Below are 26,786 nucleotides of genomic sequence, written 5' to 3' on the forward strand. Positions count from 1 at the left end.
ATCTTATTGTAATTTTTTTTTATTTATAGCGATTTGATCTAAACATAATCAACGGGTAATAATGGGTAATATTTAGGGATTTAGTGATCGGTTCTTTTATAAAATACGAAAAAAATCTTTATATGATAAAATTAGTCAAATTTAGAGTGATATTCAATTTCGTAGTATAAGTTAATATTTAAAAGAAATATTTTTTTATGGTATTTACTATTTACTTATGTCAAATGTTAGTCAAATTAGTCATCAAATAAAACACCAATCAATTATGCTCCAATTGATGTTTTATCGGACCGACCCACATTTTATTCGTCTAACTTAAACGATATCTAACATAATAACCACATAAGTATTTTCTTGTTTTAGGACTAAATAATTGATCGCTTACGCTTGACCCGTTTGGTGGTTAGGACATGATATGATAGAATATGATATGTGAACATTTATGTTGCATGGATACGGGTACGGTACCGGTACCGGGTACGGGTACGGTACCGGTACCGGGTACGGGTACGGGGTACGACATTTATTGAAAAACTAGGGTACGGGTACGCCAGTTATATATATTTATATAAATATATATATATATATATATAAATAGAAATAAAATGTTTTCTACCACAATATTATTAATTAAAAATATCAAATCTCCTAATGGTCAATACTTATATGAAAAACCAACATAAAAACCATCACAACCTAATGAAAATCATCAAAAGAATATGTAATACCTTAACATATATCTTCAAACACATACCGTCATAGATAATCTTAAGATTGAAGAAACATAACATAAGATTGAGTAACATTGAAGAGACATAACATAAGATTGTTCAACATAGACAGTAACACAAATTAAAATAGTGCAAAAGAGACAATACGATTGTTCAACACAACAAAACAATTAAACGATAGATTGTTCAACAACCAACAGTACAAAATCAAAGCTCTCTCAAACAGTAATGGTGTCATCATTCCCTTCTCCATCATCAGTGAACAAAAACGAGGTAGTTTTGAACAATTTTTTTTTTTAAAAAAAAGTATCCGGAGTACCCACGGGCGTACCCAAACCTACCCGTGGCGTACCCAAAAACGTACCCCAGTTTTTTTTTTTGGGTGGACTTGGGTACGTACCAGGTACGTACCCACGGCGTACCCATGGCGTACCCGGTACAGGTACAATGCGATTTTTGGAGTACCCATGCATCATAGGTGAACATGATAGCAACAAGATATGAGAAGAGCAGGATAGACTTTTATCATATCCTGTGTTTGAGGTGCACATGATAAGAACCTGATATTATAAGGAAAAATTGTATCAAATTTTTATTTGAATAGAAAATACATTTAAAAATTGACCATTCTATTAAATTTAACTTTTTACATTTCCATGAATGAGTCTATATTTTAAAATAACTAACTCAATTTAAGTTTTATTAATTAACCTATTTTATTGTTTTGATGCAGTTAACCAATTAGTTTTCACTTAATTGTGACATATGATAATTAACAATAAAATTTAGCTAAATTAAGAATATTATTATTTTAAAAGTACTTTATATTTAAATTATAATTTTTTTTGAAATTAAATTATAAATTATTATATAAGCAGATAAATAATTTTAAATAATAGGAGATGAAAATAGAAAATTAGTCTATTATAACTATTAAAAAAATAATATATGTAACTAATTGGTTTTCACTTAATTGTGACCCGTGATAAACAATAAAAATTAACTAAATTATAAATATATCTCCGAATGATAGCTCAAGTGGTAAGAGCTAGGGACATAAAAGTTGGGTGGGGTGAGGGCGAAGGGTCCCGGGTTCGAACCCGGAGAGATACTAATTTACTAACATTTCTAACAACTAACATTTGCCTATAAAAAAAACTAAATTACAAATATTATTATTTCAAAAGTACTTTATATTTAAATTATTATATAAGTAGATAAATAATTTTTAAATAATAGGAGATGAAAATATTAAATTAGTCTATTACTATTAATAAATCAATATTTGTAAGTGAGTAGCCTATTTTACTATTTATGAATAATATTTTTTATTTTTTATTTTAGTTAAATTAATATTTTATATTCATTTATTAATATTATTATAAATTATAAATTTTATAATACTAAAATAAATTAATTTGGAGTTAGGATATTGAAAGAAAATATATAACTGATATCTTATCTTGTAATAATAAGTTTTATCTTAACTCCCCTCTTAGGATAATTTTACACATCAGAGACATGATATGATAGAGATAAAATAGTGTTATCATATCCTGCTGACGCAATAAAAAAAATAACAACATAATATGATTATTATAATCATATTATATCATATCATGTCCTGACCATCAAACGGGTAATAACAAAATTGAATATTCACCCAATATGTAAACATCTTTATGCATTAAATTGATATCCCAATTTTAAACTAGGTATAATATCATTGACTTCAATGAAAATCTAAGGGCCCGTTTGGTGACCAGGACATGATAGGATAGGACAGGATAATAATCATATCCTGTTGTTATCTGTTGTTTGTTGCGCCAGCAGGATAGGATAACACTATCCTGTCTCTTATCCTATCATGTCAATCATGTGTAAAAGTTATCTTGAGAGGGGACTTAGGATAGAACAGGATAAGATACCAATTATATATTTTCTTTCAGTATCCTAACTCCAAATTAATTTATTTTAATATTTTATAATTTATCATTTATAATAATATTAATGAATAAATATAAAAATATTATTTTAACTAAAATAAAAAATAAATAAAATTATTATTCATAAATAGTAAAATAAAATACTAACTTACAAATATTGATTTATTAATAATAATAGACTAATTTAATATTTTCTATCTCCTCTTATTTAAAAATTATTTATCTACTTATATAATAATTTAAATATAAAGTATTTTTGAAATAATAATATTTTTAATTTAGTTAATTTTTATTGTTTATCACGTGTCACAACTAAGTGAAAACCATTGATTACAAATATTAATTTTTTAATAGTAATAGATTAATTTTCTATTTTCATCTCCTATTATTTAAAACTACTTATCTACTTATATAATAATTTATAATTTATATATAAAGTACTTTTGAAATAATAGTATTCTTAGTTTAGTTAACTTTTATTGTTAATTATCACGTGTCCAACTAAATGAAAACCAATTGGTTAACCGCATAATTTTATTTAAAATATAGGTTATCTTCAAAACAATAAAATAGGCTAATTAATAAAATTTAAATTTATTTTGTTTATTTTAAAATATAGACTCATTCATGAAAATGTAAAGAAATTAAATTTAATAGAATGATCAATTTTTAAATGTATTTTTTATTCAAATATAAATATGATATTTTTTTACTTATCATATCATGTCCTTATCATGTGCACCTCAAACACAGGATATGATAAAAGTCTATTCTGCTCTTATTATATCCTATTGTTATCCTATTCACATATCATATCCTATCATATCCTATCCTGACCACCAAACGGATCCTAAATGTGCACATATAGAGAAACCAGTGTCCATGTTGGCGTTATGAAGCGGTGATGCTCCCCAGTTTTACACAAAACCTGTGGGTTTATCTTTCCAAAGCTACCCTCCCCACTCCAACAAAACCATGGGCAGTTTTTTTCTGTCCACACCAACAAAACCAGTTGCTTCACTCTCTCTCCACCTCTTTACTCTTTTTTATACCTTTTGTCTCTCTCAAACAACCCATTATATTCAATCATCACCTTCCATGTAACAAACCCCTTAATTCCTCTTCACCTTCTAGATAATGTGATGCCACACCTTGTTCTCCCTCAATTTGGTTCATTTTCCAAATTTTTGATGACCCTTTTGTGCATTGTTCAACTATTTGATTAAAAGGGTAACTGGGTAAGTTTCTTTTTCTCAAAGTTTGTTTGGCTTAGATTGTAGAAATAGGTTGTTGTTGGTTTATGTAGTTAAGGTGTTTGATGGAAGGCAATGGACTAGGTAGTGGAATGTTTTCTACTAGCATTAGTTCTGGTTTGCTAGGAGTAGAAAACAACAACAACCCTTTACAGCAGCAAAACCTCACCAATCAGCAAAATCCTCATCATTTGCATCATCCCCAGATGGTTTCTTATGACCAACAACAACAGCTACAGCAACCAATCAAACATGGGTACTCTCCCTATTCTTCAGCCAAGAACAAGCAACAACAAAGCTCAATCAGTGATGATGATGAGCTTGGTTTCCCTGCTGATGAAACCTCTGGGGATCCCAAGAGGAAGATTTCACCGTGGCAGAGGATGAAGTGGACGGACACCATGGTTAGGCTCTTGATTATGGCGGTTTACTACATTGGTGATGAAGCTGGTTCTGAAGGGACTGATCCCAATGGGAAGAAGAAGCAATCAGGGTTGCTGCAGAAGAAAGGGAAGTGGAAATCAGTGTCAAGGGCTATGATGGAAAAGGGGTTCTATGTGTCTCCTCAGCAATGTGAGGATAAGTTCAATGATTTGAACAAGAGGTACAAGAGGGTGAATGATATACTTGGAAAGGGAACAGCTTGCAGGGTGGTTGAGAATCAGAGCTTGCTGGACACAATGGACTTGTCACCAAAGATGAAAGAGGAAGTGAGGAAGTTGCTCAATTCCAAGCATTTGTTCTTCAGGGAAATGTGTGCTTACCATAATAGTTGTGGTCATGGAGCTTCTCCTGGTGAAACACCTCAGGCTCAGGCTCAGGCTCAACCACAACAGCAGCAGCAGCAGGAGAATCAACAGCAACAGTCATGTTTTCATTCATCAGAGACTGCAAGTTTGGGTGTGTCAGGGGCAGAGGGATTGAGGATGATGAAATTGGGAAGTGGGGAGGAGGATGAGGATGAAGAAGAGGAAGAGGATTCTGAGGAATCTTCTGATGATGATGAAGATGAATCAGCAGAAGGTGGTTCAAGGGGAACTCTAGTTGATGAGGATGAGAATGACAATGGAAGGTCATCAAGGAAGAGGACAAGAAAATCAGCAGGGTGTTCTGTTTCTGTGTCATCAACACCATCTCAATTGGTGCAGCAACTGAACACTGAGGTGAGTGGTGTGCTCCAAGATGGGGGTAAGAGTCCTTGGGAGAAGAGGCAATGGATGAGGAGCAGGATAATGCAGTTGGAGGAGCAGCAATTGAGCTATCAAACTCAAGCCTTTGATCTGGAAAAGCAAAGGGTGAAATGGGCAAGGTTTAGCAGCAAGAAGGAGAGGGAAATGGAAAGAGCCAAACTTGAAAATGAGAAAAGAAGATTGGAAAATGAGAGAATGGTTTTGATTATTCATCAGAAGGAGCTTGAATTGATGAATCTTCAACACCAACAGCAGCAACAACAGCAACATTCTTCCACCTAGAACTAGTGAAGATGATTTTTATGATAGATGAAATTATAGTTGTCAGAGTGTAGATGAGAGCAAATAGATGAAAGTGGTTGTTCTCTTATTGGAAATGTAAAACATAGCATGTTTCATGTTTGTGTCTACATAATCTAGAGTTCTAGACACCATCTTGGTCTTCAAAATTAGAACCAAGTTTTGTCCTTTCCCCCAACACTAAGCTTAATTAAAATAAGTTTCTTCCTTCCTCAAGTTGGATTTTAAATACTGAAGTTGCTTGACCCGAGAAATCAACTCTGAACTCAGTCAACTCACATTACATTTATGGAAAGAAAACAAGCTGTGAATTGCAGTAATACATGTCTTGAAATTGCTATATGCACATTTTTTGACTTCAAAATTAGAACCAAGATTGTCCTTTCCCCTAGCACTAAGCTTAATTAAATGATAAATAAGACTCTCCCTCCCTCAAGTTGGATTTTAAATACTGAAGCTGCTTGACCAGAGAAATCAACACTGAACTCACATCACATTTGTGGAATAAAAACAAGCTGTAAACTGCAGAAATACATGTCTTGACATTGCTAGAAGCACATTTAATTGAGTTTTTGTCAGGTTTATCAAAAAATTCAAAAGAAAATAGTTGCACGCCCAGTGGGACTCGAACCCACAATCGCTTGATTAGAAGTCAAGCGCCTTATCCATTAGGCCATGGGCGCCTTGGTGTTTATACAAGTTAAATTATTCATATTTAATGATAACGTAAATAGTAGAGTGTGACTTTATGACATATTTCAAAGGGAATGGATAAATAATAAATACATTAGCAGCAAAAATAAAAATAAAAACATTGACCAAAACTGATCATTAGTAAAGATTATTTGGTGCTATTTACGTCATAAGTCTAGTATCTACAAAATAATCCATGCACTAAAGCAGGGTAGAATTTTTTTTTGGACAACCCATTAATCAAATTGATTGATGAATGTGAGTTTCTAGGTTTGTGGGTTTGCAGATAAAAATGATGATTTTTTTTCTAAGTTTGGGAGATGAAGGGAATGAAGGTGATGAAATATACTGGGTTTGGTAGATGAAGGTGAAGAAGAATTTATGGAAAACCCATAAATCTTTAATTTTCAAACCGAATATGGATGAGGGACCAAAACGGTCGACGGAGTGTAATGTTTGGGGACCAAGAATGTGAATCCTGAAGTTTAGGGACTCCAATTGCACATTCAGGCTAAGTGGGAGACCAAAAGTGCAATTAAGCCAAAAATTACAAATTACAAATTAAAGTCAATCTCTGATCAACTCTTTTTAGTCTCGCATTGGTCAAGTCTCTCCACTCTTCCTTAAAATACATCTAAAATCTAGTTGGGAGTTGTCCCGGTAACTCTATTCATAGTCTTTAATGGAGGCAGCAGGAACAAAGCAAATGAGCACAACACTTCACAAGGGGCAGGGAACGTGATTAGGATTACGTGGTAGACTGCAGAAAACGTGATAAACTAAAGTAAACCTATTTTTCTTTGTCTAAAACGTTTAGAAGAAAACGTTTGTCTATTAGTTGATTATTTAAGCATGTTAGTAACATGGAAATAAATAATTAGGTAACAATTTTAAATTGGAAAACTGGATATAATGGATTTAAGGCATTGTTGTAAGTTATCTCCGATTAGAGATCTTATATAAATCTGATTGTAACCTTCCAAGGGAATATCCACCAGCCTAATTGTAGTTCTTAGGTAGTCTTCAATTAATAAACTGAGAAGGGAATATGAAACTAGAATGACTGTTTTAGCTGAAGTGTGCTAATTTTCATAGAAAGTGTTTTTGTGGAGCTCAAGTTCATCAAAATCATCGTGCCACTGATTCATTTTATCATTTTCATGTGAGTGATATGCCATTTATGGAGACAACCAGAATCGAATGAAAAAACGAAGGAAAATGAGATAAAAGCATGGGGAATACAGGCAATGAGAAAGAGAAGTATTAACCACTTCATAAGCGTATTTAGCCACACAAAAAACAAGCTACTAAGAATTCATTATTAGTTTGGCAACAGTATCCAATAAGCACATTTTCGAACTGTGTCCTTGTATGAATATTAAACCGAAAAAATTGGAACCAAGGGGCACATTCCCTCAAATTGGTATCACATTCCATTTCCGATACATGGAATATAAATTAGCCATCAAAATCAAGTGGAGAAAACCTCTCCACTTGCAGCAGAATCATCTGCAACTTTCAAGAACTTGGGAAGGGTTTTTAAAAACTAAAACTAAAAACATAGTTGGATCAATGCACTTCAATCTTCAAGCTCAATAATCTTAACCACAGATGCATCGCCAAGTTTCTGGCAAACAACAACTCGATCGTGTGGCTTGATAATTCCCATTGCTTTCCCGTGATCAAGTGCAACCTTGAGAATAGACTCATTTGATGCACTGGTTGACTCAGCCTGCACAGCAGAGAGTATAATTAACATCTACTAGGGCGGGGGTCATCATGTGATGGGGTGCATGCAAAGTAGCACTCACAACATCATTGGACATTTACACGGACAATGATATCATAAAGCATAATAAGCATAGAAGCTGTCAGTGAGTGTGAGAACACAACCCCAGAACCCCTAGAGTCCCAGCTTCTAACCTTGACCTCAATTGAGCAACAAATGTCTATCCCCAAAAGAACAATTTCAACATAAATCGTCTATCTACTCAAGAAACAATAATAACTGAGAATTCATAAAAGTAAACTTACAGGGTGTCTAGGATCAGCAAGCATGGGGAAGAGGCCTCGTACAATAAGTGATTGTCTTGCCTGTGCCACAAATTGAATTTCTTCATAAGTTTGGTAAACAAGGTGGTGATCCAATGTGAACAACACACCACATCCAGGCAAGTAAAATATTCTAATCATAGAAGTATATCCAATCATGTACAGCAGCATCTTCAAAGATCTATAAGATCCATTACAGCATTTACTTTACACAAGATATAGTTATACTAAGCTAAGAATACTTAACAGTAAAGTCAAATTAAATTATCAATCATTATTATTATAGCATATTTGAGGGCCTTAAGCAACAGCTGGGAGTTGCTTCCGTGTAACTAGGAGGTCATAGGTTAAAGTTGTGAAATCAGTCTCCAGCAGATGCAAGGTAAGGTTGCCTCCAAATCTAATAGACCTACTATGAGGACAAAACAACCATTCCTTGAACCCTGCCGTGATATGAGGTTTATAGCACCAGATTGGCCATTTCATTATTAATAAAACATTTACTAGAGTAATAAACTATTTACATTAGGTGCAAATAAGCTTTCCCCTCAATGGGTTGGCAGCTGATCGGAAATATGAAAAGACAAATTCTTCTTCGGCATTAAAAAATGGGCAAAATTTTGGTTCATTTAAATAGTATAATTTATTAAGCATTTCTTTGAACCTAAGTCTACAGTCAACGCAAACTCAGGGGGAGGAATAGTATCAATAATAGCCAATGATAATTAACAGAAAATAGGCAGCTAAATCAAATATTTTCCAACCTCAAAAGCACCACTAAAGCTCCACTTTAGCTGATTTGTCTTGAGTCTGGGGATCACAACAGAGAGAACTGGCATTGTTGGCCTATACTTTGCTATCAACCTGAAAGGAGCATATAACACCTTTAGACAAAATCTTATGGATACAAGTGGAAATGCAGGATATAATATTGACAGAGACATTAATTGAGGATAGTGTTTGTTTGCCAAAGTCAAATCAATTTGACTGCAACTGGTTCACTTTTTTAAGCCACTACCTATGAACACATTCATATCGTAGTACCTTGCAGCCCTTCCAGATGAAGTGAAGCAAATTATAATAGAAGCCTTCACCTTAATAGCAGCTCGTACCTAAAAAGTGAAAATTGGCGAATGAGAAGCCTACTTTCAAAGGTGAAATGGAACCAAGCACCAAGCCAATAAAAAAAGAAAGCAATAGGAATTAACTTCTTTCTCTCTCTCTCTCTCTTGCTATTACAAAAGAAAGCCATGCAAATGAAAATAGTATTTAAAAAGAATAAGAGAATATTTAACTACCGCAGAGGATGCAATAGATTCCAAGTGGGTCATGGGTTCTCCAACGAATTTGACTGTCTTCTTAAAATAAATGTCTTGGTTGAAAACCTTCTCAGCCTACAAGGACAAAAAACAGATAGGAGAGATATCAGCCAACATGTTGAGTGACAAGAACAAAATATATAGCAGAATACATCTGTCACGAGTAAAACTAAATGGTGCATATATACTTAAAAAATTACCCGCTCAAACAATTGTAAAAATTATAAGTGTTTCTGATAGTAACATGGAGCAACAAACTGAGTTATATTTCACTCTACTATTTTGATATCAGAGGAACACCAGAGACAGTGGGGCTAAACTGTGTAAGGTAACAAGAACTAGAAAACACAGATAGCTCAGTCAATTTTGGGAGTGCCTGATTCTCTCCCTTCTTAATCCTTACTACACCCTTTCAACTCCCCTTTACATTCTCCTCTCTTCTCTATCTATATACCCCTTTGATCTAACCAAATTTCATTTCCAAATCACACTGATTGCCATGTAAGCAATCACTACGCTGAAGTCCCAGTGTGTCATCTACTGCCTTAAAATTATAAGACACACCAGATTCATAGGCAAGGCAACAAATCTCAGTCAATATAAAGAGGAGAGATTTTTACCAAAAACCACAAAATCTGAATCAGGAAATAAGAACAAATCCATTATTTTTCAGTTGAAAATTAATGAACCATAAAATGAAGTTACCTCTGAACAAATTCTACCAACAGTCGAAATAGTCTCAACAGGGTACAACCCACGTAAAGTCTCAGCACCCAGAAGTATTGCATCACTTCCTGCATATTTATTGACAGCTCAACAAGCATATACATCAAGTCTTTCTAACTAAAACACAGCAGACAAAGCACTGATAAAAGAAGCACAAAATTATTGAGAAGGTCAAATTGCCCGTTAAATCATTTACAGAAAGTTTTATCAATAAATAAGAAAACCAATATTAACAGGTAGTTTCCAGAATCCTAGATTAGCATTAATATAAGAAAAATGGTATCATTCGAAATTGTAAACCACCTAAATATTAAAAAAGGAGAGATATTTCCTAACTGTCTGATGAACGATGATAAACTATTTAATGTTACATGAGATTATCGAAACCAACATCAACCAGACAGTCTAGTATCACCGACCTAACAAGTGTCATCATGTAGACGAATTACTTACCATCTAAAACAGCATTGGCAACATCAGTGGCTTCAGCACGAGTTGGTCTTAAGTTGTCAGTCATGCTGTCCACAACACGTGTAAGCACAGCAGGTTTCCCTGCCATATTACATTTGTTTAGGGCAGATTTCTGAAATAGAAACACCTACAAATGCAAATGGAAGTTGGTTAATATTAAGATCTACAAACAGTCGGTCTTAGACAGTTAGACAGTTCAGCATTCACACGACGGAGACAGTCATCAGCATATAATCATCATAAATGGCAATGACATAGGTTGCAATTCATCAAGTTGATTCAATTGAACATCCTATTCCACTAGAAAATATGCAGCATACCTCACGAAAAAACATCCTCTTTTTGTTTTTTCATGCTTTTGGGTCTATGGATAAACCTCTAGCCCTCTGCTCATTAGATAAATCTTGGCATGATTAATATAGATAAACTTAAAGACTTCAGAGTTTTCAAAATATGAAGCATATTATATTTATAGTCCCGACATAGACATCTGGAATATTTTTGAAAATATATAAAACTAGTTAGACAAACAATAACCTTATTTATTCTTACGAGACTGCAAGACAAGAAGTGCTTCAACCTACAAAATGAATTTCAATAGGAAACTGACCTTTTCTGGTGGAAGATCAATGCCCAAATTTCCACGAGAAAGGATAATACCGTCAGCTTCTTGCAGAATCTCATCAAAATGGGTCAACCCCTAAGAAACAACATAGATGTACATATACAATTGAGCATGCCAATAAGAATATAATTTACAGAGTAACGGAATTTACAGAGTATATTATGAAGATATGCAACTCACCTCAACATTTTCAATTTTTGCAAAAATTTGAGTCTGGCTAAGATCGCCTAGCTTAGAAAGGAATTCACGAGCCTGCATTACAGTAACACATAAGGATCTGATAATAGAATATGAGTCTGAGATGACAAACCCAGTGATTCCTAAATAATTACCTGGCGAACATCTTCAGCATGTCGAGTATATGACAATGACAGAAAATCAATTTTGTTTTTAACTCCCCAGGTGCTTATAACCTGAAATTAATAAAATAACCCCAAGACTTTAAGAAAAAAACATTCCGTGCAAAGTGAAAGGTAAATAATTCAAATGTGCCATTCACAAAAGAAGACTTACCTCCTTGTCTTTCTCAGTGAGGGTAGGCAAATCAATATGAATTTGAGAGGCATGCAAAGTGAACAACGACCCAGCCAATGTAGCCGAGTTCTTGATAATACAAACAACATCTTTTCCTTTGACTTCAGATACCTGCACAACTTCAGATAGAATTCATCAATCATCATGCGTGTCAAGGTACTCCGAAAGAACCAAATACTCGGTAGTTGAAACGTTGGCTTTGAAACCACTTATTAGGGAGTGCAGTGAGTCCAAAAGCAAGGGGACCTGTACCAGTGAGTGAAGCAATAGACTACAAGAGTGATTGTAACACCAAATCTCTACCCAAAACCATAAGGCATTGGGTATATGGGTTTGATTCTCTTTTATTATCTATATAAAGCCCATTCTTAAAGGGGGGACATCAAACTCTCACTTGATTCCCACCACATTTTTATCTGTAGGAACCTACTTAGGTTTAGGAAATATCAATTCAACAAAATTTGATTTCCATCACACGAAATCACAGTAGAGTCCCAAAACAAATGTTAATGCACATAAAAAAGATGCAAATTCATTACCCAAGTGAAAAGGAACAAGACATGTCACTTAAGAAGGAGATTGAGGAACACAAATGATACAACAAATATATTGGACTACATTTTTCACTCTGGATTCAACTTATATTACCTCTAGCCATACAGAAGTAGTTTCACTTCCTGTGAACAAGTATTGACCAATAAAAATTGTGTCTCCCTTCTTCATTGCCTGTAAACAATTAAGAACAAAGACAAACATTAAAGTCGAAGACCAACTTAAATATAGCTTTGAAACGATAGGAATATTTTTATTATATGAACTTTAGAATTAAGCAAGCAACAAATTACAATTCAAGCAAAGACACCTAAAGGTAATTTGACTTTTTGAGTGCTGAAAGGAAAATTTCATGTGGGAATAAACTAAACGTGAGATTTAACTGCTGCTTACACCATAGCAAGAATTAAATTGCACATATAGATAAAAAAGAAAAGAAAATTAGTACTTCGAGCCAAGCAACCCTGATGGGAAAGTGCAATTGACTCGAAGCATGTGCTACATAGGCAACAAAGTGCAAAAAATTAAAAGAAACATTCAGGTTATTATTCTGTGGAGGCAATGTACATGCAAGAAAGTCACATCATATAATGACATGTTGGAAAATATCAACGAACCTGGGCCAGTCCATCAAAGTTGATAGGCAATAACTCTGAAGAAGCTTGTTGTCCCTCGTCAGGAGTTAGAACAACCTCAGCATCTGCCTGAAGTGAGATTGCTGTCTCAGCTTTGTTAACAACCTGCATCTCTGCACCCACAGTGTCCAGCATAACCTACCAAAGGCAATAGAGTAACAAACAGTCAGCATAGTTCCCTTTTTTAGCATTAAGCCCATGATAAGTTGAAAATCAAGAATACTGAAATCTGATATTCTTCCAAAGTAGCAAACAAAGCTCTACCTTGACAAGATGTACAGTGAACATACAAAAACAGTGGGCTGTTAGACACAAAACCATTTATGAACTTTCATCTAACAGTTTAAACTTTTGTGTAAGTAATATGACTAACAACGGAAATACATACGAGAAGAAAACATGATATAAAACTGATATTTGAACCTCTATATTTGCAACTTCAAAAGAGGAACTCCACAATGTGACAATGCCCACACTCCCTCTAAACGACCCCGTAAATCCCAGATTAGTATCATCTCATGTCCAAATTCTCTCATGTTGAAGTTTCGTGTCTATTTCTCTCTTCATAAATATTTGAAGGGTCCCACTCCCATCCCACCTATACCTCTTTAATGCATACATGTGAAGAAAGAGAACAGTTTGAGCAGCCTTGGACCTCTATCATAGCAAAGCCCATAATCATTCTCATAATTGTTCCATTTAGATATATAGTTCATGACATGGTATCGAAACCTGTATAAGTAACCTCTATAAGTAACCATATCATGAAAAGTATGATGTTTTTTATTGTCCCAATCTTGTAAATTAATGTAATTAAGGTGAGCTACACTTGAAAACTCACAGCACAGAGCTTCTTGGAACCCTTGATAGCAGCCTTTAAATTCTCCAAAGTCTCCTGGTGATACTCAGGGTTACCCCATGAAAAGTCAAACCGAGCCACTGCAAACAACAACAAAAAAACATCAGAGAAGCCATATAACACCACCACCGTTTGGAAGAGCTTATTTGAGCTTATCTGATAGCATAAGCGCTTATGCCAGTGTTTGGGAGAGCTTATGCAAACAGCTTATGGTCTACCATAAGCTAAGCTGTTTTGAGCTTATTTTCAAAATAAGCTAGTCAGGATAGCTTATGAAAAAGAGTTTATGCTTATATATAACTTATTTTCAATTTATTTCGATAATTTTTTTAAAACAGCTTACAAATAAGGACTTATATCATAAGCGCTAAATTAAGCTGTTTTCCCAAACAGGACCATAATCCTTAAACCAATTCTTCAGTTAAAACATTGAAAACTAGGTCTGACACACACAACAGAATTGAAGATTTTGACATACCAGACATGCCAGCCTTGAGACAACCAGAAATAGCTTCAATAGATCGAGATTTAGGACCCAGTGTACCAACGATCTTAGTCATTGCTGGGAAAAAACTCTGCAAACAAAAATCAACCAAATCGAATAGAAAAAGGGTTTGATTCAAAAAAACAAACATGCAATGGAATCAATGGATCCATAGAATAGAAAACAGTTGAAGAGAGAAACTAACAGCTTTGGATGGTTCAAGGATGGAAGCCATCCGAATAGGTTCCTCGAGAAGTAAGTGACTGGAAGGCATGGTGTTTGGCTGAGCACGGCGGCGTGCGGCGGAATCGGAGAGGAAGAGTTACGGTGGCGGTGGTTGAAGAGTAGTGGCGTGCTGCGTTGTTGAGAGACTGTGTGCTGTGTCTCTGGTTTTGAACGAACAAGATTCTTGTTTGTTTTCACGTTTTTACAGAGTGAGATGGGGAAGGGAAAAAGGGAAAGAAAATATTTCGACTGACACGTGGCGGAATGTGAGCTGTCGGATGGTTTGACTACGGTCGGATTGTGAGATTGGTTTCGTGGAGGAGGGGAAAGGTGATGATTGATACTAGGCACGTGACAAGGTGGAGGGGTGGCATGGTAGGTGACACATTCCAAACCATGTGAGATGAGAAAAATCAAAAAAATATTGTTCCTCTTTGGAGAAGATTGTAAAAATCTATTCATACTTGTTTGGCAGCCTACTTGTTTTAGAAAAAAATTGGGTCTATTTCTCGTTTTATATATCTATAATATTATATATATTAGATGAATAATTTGTAGAAAACTTTCCCACGAGAGTATCATAATTTGAAAGATATAGGAATTGGAGAGAAGTGAGTTCTAAGAGTGAATGAGTTTGATATAGATTGTGTTTCGTTCTGCGTCGACTTCTTTCATACGCAAGTTTGGGAAGTAAACATGGTTTTTTTTTTGTTGTAAGGAAGGGACGAAAGCCCAAAACAAAAACAAAAGCCCTAAGGCATTAACGCTCCCACATCAGGGAGCTCTGAGGAAAGAAGATCCCTTTCTACAAGCAAGTGACATTCACCAAAAGGAGAGTCAAAGAAGTGGGAGCCAAAAGAGAAGCTAAGGCCAAGCTTAGATAGGTAGTCAGTGACGCCATTAGCCTCGCGAGAAATGTGTTGGAAAACTAAAGCACCATGAGCTTCTTGCAGGAGAGAAGTATCTCGGACAATGTGAGCAAACTGGTGAGAGTCATCTACTTCCATGTTCAACAGATTCACTACCTCCAAAGAATCAGATTCCACCACTACTTGAGGTAAGTCAAGGCTGATTATCAGGTCTACGGCCGACTTTACTGTGAGAAGCTCAGCAAGGAAGACATTGGCATATTGGTAAACATGGTTTTCAAAGCTGATTTGAGATGTTTGGATCCAAAGCTCATTTTTCTTTTCCTTTTTTCACTTTTTTTTTCCTATCGTATCACATATTTATTTCATACATTCATTTGACCTCGAGGGGGAATACCGCATAATCAAAACTGAAACGTCAAAGTGAGCTATATATTTTTTATCTCTCGTATAAAGTGAGGGTGAATTGATTATGGATAGAATATTAAGTAAGAGGACGGTAGGGAGACATATAATTTTTTATGTAATAAAAAAATAGAAGAAATATAAGAAGGAAGAAAATTTAGGGAAATGTTCGGGCCTATTTGGTTTGCCTATTTTCTGTTTTCTTTACAACTAAGAACATCTTTAGAAAATATGATTAAAAAAATTCATTTTCAGTGAAAATAATAATGAGCTACCACAACCATTGCTACCCCCCGCCACAACCACCACCAAACACTAAGATGAAAAGCGGTAATGGTGGAGTTGGAGCCACGATGATGGTGATGGAGATGGAGGTAACATCGCAGCGACGGTGGTGGTGACAAATGTGGTGAGGCATAGGTGATGGTAGCAACGATGATGGAGGCAAAGGAGGAGGAAGTAACGGCGGTGAAGGTGGTGGTGGTGACAGTGTGGTGGTGGCGACAGAGGTGGTGATGGTTGTGGTACTAACTATGGAAAGGGCGGTGACAATAGAGGCAGCGACAATGAAGGTGGTGGTGGTGACAGTGTGATGGCGGCGACAGAGGCGGTGAAGGTAGCGGCGATGGTTGTGGTACTAACGATGGCAGAGGCGGTGACAACGAAGGCGGCAATAGTGAAGGTGGTGGTGGTGACAGTGTGGTGGCAGTGAAGATGGTGTTGGTAGCAGTGATAGTTGTGGTACTAACGATGGCAGGGGCAGTGACAAAGGAGGCGGTAGTGGTAGTGGTGTGGCGGTGACAACATCAATCATGACACTGAAAATGAAAACAAAAGGCCAAAATAAACATACTTTCTAAATTTTTTCAGAAGATGAAAATTAAAAAAAAAAGTTTTCTTAAAATAAATAGACCCGTGAAATGAAAGAAAAATAAGAACAAAATAACACCATGTAATATGAGGCAAGGTTTTAGTTATCTGTTTTCCACATGTGATGTGAGGTAAGTTTTTAGTTATTTTTTTTTCTATTTCCTGTTTTCTAATTTTCATTTTTAGGTTCTATTATCTTTTTTCCACAATGAGTTGGCTGCACCAAAAATCCATCGAAAAACATCACTAGAAATATCACTAGGAGGTCATGAACTTCTGCACATTTTACACAAAAGAAATTACCATGAAGGATGCTTTTCAACAAGAAAAGAATTCAGCGTATCAAATTTCAGGTTAATTGACATGCAATTTGCATGTGCATGTTTGAAAATCTTTTTATAATTAATTCTAAAGTCAAATAAATCATATGCATAATTTTTGTGAGTAGCTTTTGAGTGTTGAGAATTGATTCTGGAAAAAATCAGATTCGAACATAGTATTAGTCTATTAGAGATGAATCATTAAAAAAAAAAACAAGACGGCATGAAATAACGATTTACCTAGTACCCACAAGAGTATGTTGTGCAAGTTTTTTCTTTTCTCTGAACTTCTCTAGCAGACTAAAGGGAAAGGAAGCCATCAATTAATGAAAAACATAAATGATTCCAAAAGGATTGCAGACATTTATTTATTATAATCTCAGAAAATTTAGCAACTAGCGTTTACACTCTTATGGCATAGGCATACCATGCATAGCACAAATCCACTTACCCCTTCCCTTGCACACATTGAGACAAAAACAGGAATCTGAAATATAAAATCGTCCACAAGCCATTTGTTACTCAATTTTATTGTTGAGGGCCTACCATTACGTGAAGGAGTCCACCGATTTTACACTACAGCAGTCAGCAGTTATGCTTATTTTCCTCAGAAATGTTATGTTCTTGTGGAAAATCAGAAATTCAGAAGATACAACCATATAGTGTATTTTCACCAAGAGAAAATAAATAATAAATCTATCCATTGAGTCATTCAGTTGCTGTTGGGGGAGATAAAACATCTGTACAAAAAAAATGAGAACAAAAATTACAGCAAAGCTGTATAGCTTTAGCACAGTAAAGCTCATCTTATGACAACTTCCAATTTGCTCTGCACCTGTTCTCTTACTTTCCACTGCATTGACAAGGAAAATAATGTTACTATGTTATAGCTTAGGAAACAAAATATGACAACTTCAAACCAAGACTTGTGTCCGATATTTATAATTATATTTAATACCTGCAGATCATTAATTTCATCATCAGTTAGAGAACGTTCCATGGACCTATATGCAATCCTGTAGCAGTGGCTGGTCATTCCTTTCTTGTTGGTGAAATTGTCTATTAGTTGCACCTGTGATTTCAAGAAACAGGGGACTGGTTATGGTAATGCTGATGGGAGAAATTCTACTACAAAGAGATGCTCTATGATATTGCATTCTGATTGGAGACAACATCATCTCTTGAAAGAGAAAGAGCAAAAAATCCCTGCTAGACCAATTCAAACTATGGCCTTGATGAATGAAGCTACTTTTTGATAGTCAAGCTGCCATGCATGCAGTCTCTAATCACTTTAAATAATGAGAGGACCAAACTCATCGAATTTCTGCCACTTACAATCCTTTCAGGGTGCATTGCTAACTCAAATGACCAACTAGCAGGCATAATTACTATTCATCTCAGATAACCCAGATTGAAGCTATCAGAGCAAACTTGTTGCATGCAACATCTATGGTGCTCCAACTAGAGGAAGTATGTTAATATTGTACATGGAAGATACTATGCACATTAGCTTCACTATACCGTAATACCGTATTATACATTAACTTTGAGGAGACTACCCCTGTCTTATTTAATATAAACTCAAGTCCAAACCATTCCCATTCTTTACTAAAACAATATTCTCTTTCTACATGGCTGCATCCATATCTTACTACCACAACTTGCTCTAAATTAAGCACAGAAAGAACACTAGCAATAGCAGAGAGAAATATATTAAATAGTTTCCTGCTAAACAACCGCCCTTACTCCCAAAATTTTCTAGTCTAAGTTCTTTATGATGTACCAATGTACCATCCTGAAATGTAAGTTTGAAGCCAATTTTAATTAGGCTTAATTGCAACTTTAGTCCCTGACGTTTACTAAAACCATGATTTTAGTCCCTCACCTAATTTAATTACAAGAATAGTCCCTCACGTTCCCTCTTGTTTGCAACGTTAGTCCTTCCGTCCAATTTTTAACAGAGAAGGCTTATGTGGCAACGCACATGCCACTCATGTGACCAAGAAAAATGATTTAACTGCACTTTTAGTCCCCTACTTATACACATTGTGTAGTTTTGGTCCTTAAAGTTCAAAAATTGCATATAAATTAATAAAAAAACAATAAAGAAATAGAAAATGATAACTATTCATCTTCAAAAATTCTACTCAAATTAAAATTTATTTTACTATGCCTGATTATGATTTTATAAAATACTTATTTAAATTCTTATTCAGTAATGTTTTGATAACAATCATAATTTTTTCTCTTTCTATCCAATTTAATTAAAATTGAAAGTATTTATATATTATCCTCCATATTTTTTTCAGATATCTTTTATATTAAGTTAAATGTATTGATTAAATATATTTTTATTATTCTATAAAGTATAAACAAATCAATACATATGTTTTTAATTATTTAAAATTAAAATTTATAAATGATGTCTGATTATGATTTACTAAATATGTAATTAAATTTGAAGAATATGAATACTGGTTTTTTTTTTTGTTTTTATATAAATTTGAATGCAATTTTTCAACTTTAAGGACCAAAACTACATAATGCGTATAAGTCAAGGACCAAAATTGCAATTAAATCGTTTTTCTTGGTCACATGAGAGGCACGTGCGTTGCCACATAAGCCTTCTCCGTTAACAATTAGACAGGAGGACTAACGTTGCAAAGAGGAGGGAACGTGAAGGACTATTCTTGTAATTAAATTAGGTGAGGGACTAAAATCGTGGTTTTGATAAACGTCAGGGACTAAAGTTGCAATTAAGCCTTTTAATTATTCAAATAAGAGACTCAGGAGTTTTATATTCTATTATGAGAACAAGCAGCCAAAAACTATTTCTCCACAAATTTATTAGGCACAAGGAGCTATTTGCAAACAAGGTATCAAAGCCTCTAAAAACACTAGTCTACAAACAACAATTGCTGCTAACTCAAGAATTTGATCGCTTCATTTGAGATGATAGGAATGTATTTTACAGATCAATGAGATCAAGCACGCCTATTTACAATTCATCAAGATATATGTTATTTTCCATCAAGATCAAGTTGCAAAGGCTAGTTTTAGTCTTTTGTTTAGTTTAGCAACTTATTCCCGAGGTTTGCTTTTACCAATTAAATTTAAGCGGATAAGAATACTGTTGGCAAATGATGACTTAAGCTACTGGTTGAATTATTCTAGTAGGTTTATAATTTGTGTTTGATGCTTGTATGATTTTTAAAGAAACCAAAGCTTTTTTTTTTGAAATATTAAAGAAACCAAAGCTGCAGCGTCTGAGAATATTGTCACCCCAATCCATAGTCCCGAATCATGCATAAAGTTTCCATTGAACATCATGAAAGCAGCTAATTTGAGAACTTACAGAAATATAATTAATATGCCAGAGAAAATTATGCTCAAATTAATCAAATGTGTATCATGTACCTCCTCTGCAAGATCCCCGGCTATTCCTATGACAACTTCACACAGATTGTTTTCAGTAAATGATTCATTGATCCAGAAACTGATGTCCTTGTAGCAGGGAGGAAACTGCAAAGCAGAGAGAATAATATAAATTATAAAGTTAACATAAACTCCCCATGGTTAATAACAAGACAGTCAGACATAGGAACACAATCCCACAAGGACTGTGCATAAAAAAGGGCTAGTAAGATTGCTTAGTTACATGCCCTTTGCTTCGGCATTACATATTAGTAGATGAGTATCATTTGACAAGAATGAAACCAAAATGCAGATAATATAATATAAATTTATTAGTTTAAAATAACTATGGTATCTGAAATTCTGAACTAGATCGTGACAAGGACTTTAACATAGTGAAGTATCAAATCCATGGGCATAAATATCTCTAAGTTTAGCGAGCGTAACTTGCTATGTAGACAGAAAAAAACTCACTAAAACAACATGAAAAATATGAAGAGTTTTGCATAACAAATTGTGTGGACTATCTTAAGTTTCACAATCATGGATAATTTATATGCAGTTTTAAATTGTAGTAAATATTCTAAAGAATAAAAAATATTCCTAACCATGAACAACTCAGTGCAATGACAATGAATGTAGAAACCCACGGGTAGACACATAGAAGCACATGTGGAAGTTACCTTTGAAAATGGCTTAAATTTAACTCCCAACTGACCCTTGGAGAACTGTAAATAAAATAATTAAGAAAACACATATCAGACATAAGAGATCAGAAAAGAATGAAACTTATGGCATAACACTTTGATTCTCAAGATGATTAAATCATACTTCCATAGTTCCATATAATAACATCTTGCCAACCAGGAAAAAGCGACAAATTATTGAAGGTGTTTGTTAAACATATCCACGAAATACCTGAGAGGTAAATCTCTCATCATTTGACCAAAAGAGACGGATGTCTGGTATGTCAAAAAGAACCATAGCTAATCTCTCCAACCCTAGGCCGAAAGCCCAAGCAACATTATTAGGTTTCCCATTTCTTTTCAAAATCTCTTGCTCTGTCACTCCACACCCGAAAACCTCCATCCACTTCTCCTGAAATAAATGATATATAAAACATTACTTAATTTCACTAAAATAGAATGACAATAATAGAACATGGAAAAACCAGTGACAGGAACTATGAGAACATGTTTCATTTAAGAAACAATAATGAACATAGTATACCTTGAAATATATTTCAAGCTCAAATGATGGATTAGTAAACGGAAAATAGGTATCCACCCAACGCATTTCCACAGCACCTAAAGTACAATGCAAAAGATTATAAATAGAAAAGAATATCCACATCTTGGACATTATACTTTGTTCCAGAAGAATATCTCAAATTCATAACTAGACAACTTGAGTAAAGAAACCATTTAAGCATTACAATGAGACGATCACCACAAAGTACATAAAATGTCCAGTTGTCCACTTTCCTACTTACAGGTTTTTATACTCAAGAATTATGCAGTGATAATTTCCATTTCATTATAATTTTCTTTTAACCTGTGAGCATTGCTTGATATGCATAAAGAGGCCTTTTTTCTATCATATGCGCATGATTGTTGATATTGTCTTGTATACAATTGTGTCTTTTTATTATTTACTTAGGAACAACTACACTGTTATATAGAAAGGTAGCCTAGTACATGAGGCATTGAGGCTCCCACCATTTTACGGTCAGGGGAAGGTTAGATGTATGCAGCTTTACCCTTGTAAGCAGAAAGGATGTTTCCACAATTGAACTCAAGACCATTAAATTATTAAATTGCAGCAACTGATAAAGACGTGTATGTTGGCAATTGGAAATACCAAATAAATGGCATGCTAGACCCTCAAGGCATTTCTTTAGGTCTGCTGCGGCAAATGATGTGCCATCCATCCCAGATGCTTCCCATTCATCCGGAACAAAAACCCGAAAACCTTCCATCTGCATAATAAAAAAAAGGAAATTACATAAAGTTAATCAGTAGAAAACATTAGTTACTGCATAGGGGCATACCTGATGAAAGACAGGATAATGAGTAGAATCAATTGAATCCCTTCGATAAACATCTCCTGTGACAAGAAAATGGGTATTTCCATTTTTCAATAATTCTGCCTGATGAGCACTTGTGTGGCACCTTAAAACAGTTTGAGGGTCTACATAGTATGTATCATTATAGCTCCTGCTGACATGGTCTTCAGGAACCAAGACATCATCAAAATTCTGCAGCATGAAGATTATCATAAAGAAGCCCTATTGTGAAGTTTAAACTACCTTATCAACAAAAAGGATGCAATATGCAAGACTAATAAATCAAAATGAAAGGGATCACAACAATAGTTACAGGTTAGCAGAGCTTCAGAGACACATTCACAGACTCACTCCACTTATAATGTCGAAAATGTAACACCAGCAAAACATAGTAGTATTCATACCTCAGGTTTCAATAATCAATCATACTAGTTTTTAAGATTGTGAAACATAAACTTCTACCAGCCAAATCTAGTTAATGCATAACAATATTTTGTTGATGTGTTGTTAAAACAAAAATAATACTTTATCAATCATATCGAGTTTTATTTGTATTATTGTTAGAAATCAACAGTTATTGAGATGCTATCACTGATAGAGTTCCTTTTAATATATGTATCGTGCACAAACTATAATCATCCCTTTTTAATAACATAAAATATTTTTCCCTTTTTCTTTTGTTTTACTCAACTTTCGGAAAGGAGAGGACCAAAGAAGTCACTTGATGAAAAGCAACTCATATAAAAGAAAAGACTGAAGAATGAAATCATTTCATTAAAAGCAGCACCAATAGACTGAAGAATGACACCATTTGATCAAAAGCCACCAAGAAGGCACCCGAATAGAAATCGAAACAAGTTTTAACCCAAGCCTTGGATTAAAACCAGGAAAAAATATTGGGTCAATCAATTAATCTCCTATACTTATACCATCCCTTAAATCCCAAAGTAAAAGTATTGTTTTTATAACTTATCAACTTTACATGTTCAGGTCAAAGAAATCAAATTATAATATCACTGGGGTAAACGTATGAAATACATGAAATAAATTCATGAAAACATTAATATCACTTATTTTTAATGGCTTTGTAAGATTTTAAACTAAAAAGTTTATACAGAATATTGAAAAAAAGAGAGCAGAAATTACACCTGCAGATGAAGATCATTGTGCAATTTTCTCAAATAACATCCATGACAAATAAGGTGCTTCAAATGCATGCAATACTCATTATAACAATCAGCACAAATCTAGAAGGATAGAAGTAGCAAACAGAGTATAAACATATGCGACATATAACAATAGTTGCTAATATTGGATCATATAGAAGCTAAGGGAAACTAATTCTTCAACACATTTTGCCATACCTGCTTCACTGAAACAAGAGGACAAAGATCATCGAACTTATTGAACTTATCTGAATAATTTGTGTCAAAATACTCATATATTGCATTCTTCAGGATCCCAAGAGGGTGTTGATCCCTCCTATGAAGCTGCATTCCAAGTTTTGTAAATATATTGTCCGGCACATTATTTGTTGGATCGTCCCTCACTACATCTAGGAGACCATGGAGCAAAAATAATAAGAATTTGATGAACCAAATAACAGTTTAAAATAAAACATTAACATGAAGCAAAACAGCAAACATAAAGGCACATACAGAGTAAGAAAAGTAGAACGAATAAAGCAATTCATAGTGTCTTACAATGCTCATAACATCCCAAACACTTTAGCCATGACAATTACATCCAAATGTGAACTTCAATAAAATAACTTCAATGTCATTCACTTGCACAAAGTAAGCAAAGGGGTCAAAGTCATGGATATTTACTTTAAGGATTAACACAATTTGTGGTTGTAAAAGACATTTGTCAGTTGCAAATGATTCAAAACTATGGGGAAAACATAAATTGGAATCTTTTAGTGCATACTGTTGAGAAGTCTCACATTGACTAGAAATATGGCCAAATAAGTGATTATAAAGGGTAGAACAACCCTCACCTCTATGCTAGCTTTTAGGGTAGAGTCAGGCGTAACCCAAATTCTAAGATGGTATGAAAGTCTATCCTAGATCAATTTATTGGAAACCACCCATATATGGCCACTCACAGATGTTCATTCCTGCAAATGTCACGCTCCAAATGTTCAGCGCTGGGTGTAAGGTGTGTTGTGACTTGAGAAGTCTCACATTGACTAGAGGGTAGAGCAACCCTCACCATTCACCTCAAAATTAGCTTTTCGGGTAGAGTTAGGCCTAACTCAACTTCTAAGACATGCAAACCTGAGTTTTAAAGCTCACTTTGTAGATCAAAATATGTGATATAAATTCAAATACCATTGACAAGAAAGTATAATTCAGATGTAAGTGAAAAAATAAGGTCAACCAACAAAAATACAAAACCACAAGCAACAGCCAAAATACCTTCTATGCTAATCTTGACTCCTCCAAGATCCAAAAATGAGACAACCGGCTGCCTCCATTTCTTCAGTGAAAGGTTATCAGTAGATACAGAAGCAGCGGAAGATGAGAAAGGTAAACAAAATGTTAAGCTTCTTAGGCCATTACTGTGACGAAAGCGAGAGGCTCTGGAAAACAGTGTGGTGTGCACTGACGAGATAACCGTTGCCATGCAAATGAGATGAGATTTTATATGTGTTTCACTTGACAGAAGACAGAGACAGAGTTCTCAAAGAAACTATCAACGGCTGTTGGGATGCTATCAAGAAATGACCCAATTCTGCTGAAAATTTAATTAGGTGACATGAGCAAATTGATAGCTTGGTGAAATATTAATTTAAGAGAAAAAAAAACTCACATTGCTGAATAATTGTTGCAATTATTCTCTTTTGGGTACATATATTTGCTAATTATCATATAGAACGGAGTAATACTAACTACCACTGTAATGAATAAATGCACATGATGGATAAAAGCCAGGTACATGCTTAAAGACTTACAGTCTGCCCTTGTATAAGTTCTATCTTAGAAATATTAAAAGATAATCCTCCTAGTACAGTTGACTTGTCTCACGTGTAGTGAGTTTTTGGGATTTACCCTTTCTCCGTGGCCAAATAATCAACACATAAAATTAGGCTGACTTGGACATTAAATTCTGCAATTTAGATAACCTAGACTTAAGTTATGACTACAATATGGATTTATCAGTCATACCTAACTGTTTTTCACGTAATTCTATCTTAGATTTTTTAGGAAACCATTTCCAGTACCTTGTCATCAACAGGGAATGACACTCTTGACATTCTACTGTCAATTCTAAAAAAAGACACACCTTTATATTCCCAAAGACACAATCTACTGTCCTCCCTGACCCCCCACACCATCTTCTTCCCAAATCTTGTCTGAACTCCACTTCCACAAACTCTTTCTTCCAAAACTGGGTCCTAAAAAATGGTGACCAACCTGAGTACATTCACCCTTACCTCATCAATTCAAATCCTCAAACCCATCCCTCTCTATCCCATACCTTTTTCTCACTGTAGTGTCGACTCTTCTGTCATATACACAAGTCTTTAATGTTGATCCCAACATCACTTCCTCTGAAAATAAAACCAAGCAAAGTTCCAATGGGAAAGCACATAATCTCATCCTATTCTGATCTCAGTGTACCTTAGAAGGTAAGCCCCTATCTGATTGTGTATGTGACCCAACCAAGCCCTCTTTCTATCACAACAATCCATACCAAACCAACCCCTTCTCTTCGATTGACTCCCTAATTATTAGTTCATTACAATATTACTAATGAAGGAAAATGGCTTACCCTCAAGATAAAGTAAACTGAGAATTGACACGAGTGTCCGCTATATAATCCATTGTACACAAACTATATATTTAATATCATTTAAAGTCTCAATGCAGAGTACCAGTATGCTAAAAACCTAAAGCTGAAGGTAAGCCCCTAACTTGAAGTGATTTTTTTTGATTAATGTTGGAGATCAAATAGAGGTAATGGATATAAACTATAGATTCTTAGAATCAAGCACACACAGACACAGCAAAGGTATATAAAATTATTCAATGAGATTGCAAAGAAGGGTATGTGACATGTGTATTTGAGGGTGTAGGACAAGTTGTTAGAACTGTGACCCTTTACTTCAATCTTCAACAATCACGTAATGAGATAGATGGAACGGCAAAGAAGCAACGAAGAGAACCAGGTCGATTGCGAAGTTCCTTGTTCTTCGTTCCATCTTAAAGGGTCACGGTTCTAACAAACACTTGACCCAAGAAG

General features: G+C 34.7%; 3 protein-coding genes and 1 non-coding gene across 6 annotated transcripts; 1 reads left to right on the top strand and 3 right to left on the bottom strand.

Moving 5' to 3' along the window:
• Positions 1-3,605: 3,605 nt before the first annotated feature.
• LOC130720408 (uncharacterized) lies at positions 3,606-5,636 on the top strand. The gene has a single exon (XM_057571048.1). It carries the CDS (start codon positions 3,996-3,998, stop codon positions 5,400-5,402), a length of 1,407 nt encoding a protein of 468 aa, XP_057427031.1. The 5' UTR covers positions 3,606-3,995; the 3' UTR covers positions 5,403-5,636.
• Positions 5,637-6,030: 394 nt separating this feature from the next.
• On the bottom strand, positions 6,031-6,103 carry TRNAR-UCU (transfer RNA arginine (anticodon UCU)). Its single transcript has one exon. It is a non-coding gene; the product is annotated as a tRNA-Arg (tRNA).
• A 1,258-nt stretch (positions 6,104-7,361) lies between these two features.
• On the bottom strand, positions 7,362-14,797 carry LOC130717055 (pyruvate kinase 1, cytosolic). Of its 2 annotated transcripts, XM_057567158.1 has the most exons (16): positions 14,576-14,797; positions 14,365-14,461; positions 13,869-13,966; positions 13,010-13,165; positions 12,489-12,566; positions 11,820-11,951; positions 11,639-11,719; positions 11,487-11,558; positions 11,292-11,381; positions 10,664-10,808; positions 10,190-10,278; positions 9,464-9,559; positions 9,210-9,277; positions 8,930-9,029; positions 8,148-8,207; positions 7,362-7,845 (listed from the first exon to the last, which is right to left on the bottom strand). In XM_057567158.1, the coding sequence occupies exons 1-16, from the start codon at positions 14,642-14,644 to the stop codon at positions 7,693-7,695; spliced, it is 1,584 nt and encodes a 527-aa protein (XP_057423141.1). In that variant the 5' UTR covers positions 14,645-14,797; the 3' UTR covers positions 7,362-7,692. The 2 variants fall into 2 exon arrangements, with proteins under 2 accessions (XP_057423141.1, XP_057423142.1); XM_057567159.1 differs by lacking the exons at positions 13,869-13,966; positions 14,365-14,461; positions 14,576-14,797 and adding an exon at positions 13,451-13,469.
• A 2,929-nt stretch (positions 14,798-17,726) lies between these two features.
• On the bottom strand, positions 17,727-25,273 carry LOC130721550 (phenylalanine--tRNA ligase, chloroplastic/mitochondrial-like). 2 transcript variants are annotated; one of them, XM_057572352.1, is made up of 10 exons: positions 24,959-25,273; positions 23,903-24,093; positions 22,524-22,730; positions 22,334-22,451; positions 21,704-21,780; positions 21,392-21,571; positions 21,157-21,201; positions 20,477-20,581; positions 18,018-18,131; positions 17,727-17,912 (listed from the first exon to the last, which is right to left on the bottom strand). In XM_057572352.1, exons 1-10 carry the CDS (start codon positions 25,164-25,166, stop codon positions 17,862-17,864), a joined length of 1,296 nt encoding a protein of 431 aa, XP_057428335.1. In that variant the 5' UTR covers positions 25,167-25,273; the 3' UTR covers positions 17,727-17,861. The 2 variants fall into 2 exon arrangements, with proteins under 2 accessions (XP_057428335.1, XP_057428334.1); XM_057572351.1 differs by lacking the exon at positions 24,959-25,273 and adding an exon at positions 24,538-24,630.
• Positions 25,274-26,786: the final 1,513 nt, after the last annotated feature.

This window comes from Lotus japonicus, chromosome 5 (genome assembly GCF_012489685.1).
Source record: "Lotus japonicus ecotype B-129 chromosome 5, LjGifu_v1.2".
NCBI lineage: Eukaryota > Viridiplantae > Streptophyta > Magnoliopsida > Fabales > Fabaceae > Lotus > Lotus japonicus.

Excerpts from the sequence above, each read along its gene's own strand:
- LOC130720408 (XM_057571048.1), top strand. The coding sequence starts at position 3,996 with ATGGAAGGCAATGGACTAGGTAGTGGAATGTTTTCTACTAGCATTAGT.
- LOC130721550 (XM_057572352.1), bottom strand. The coding sequence starts at position 25,166 with ATGGCAACGGTTATCTCGTCAGTGCACACCACACTGTTTTCCAGAGCC. Across the intron at positions 21,572-21,703 it reads AGCTTGAAATATATTTCAAG|GAGAAGTGGATGGAGGTTTT; the intron begins GTATACTATGTT and ends CATTTATTTCAG. Across the intron at positions 18,132-20,476 it reads CCGGGGATCTTGCAGAGGAG|GTGCAACTAATAGACAATTT; the intron begins GTACATGATACA and ends TTGAAATCACAG.
- LOC130717055 (XM_057567158.1), bottom strand. The coding sequence starts at position 14,644 with ATGCCTTCCAGTCACTTACTTCTCGAGGAACCTATTCGGATGGCTTCC. Across the intron at positions 9,278-9,463 it reads AATCTATTGCATCCTCTGCG|GTACGAGCTGCTATTAAGGT; the intron begins GTAGTTAAATAT and ends TTCACTTTTTAG. Across the intron at positions 9,030-9,209 it reads TCATCTGGAAGGGCTGCAAG|GTTGATAGCAAAGTATAGGC; the intron begins GTACTACGATAT and ends TGCTCCTTTCAG.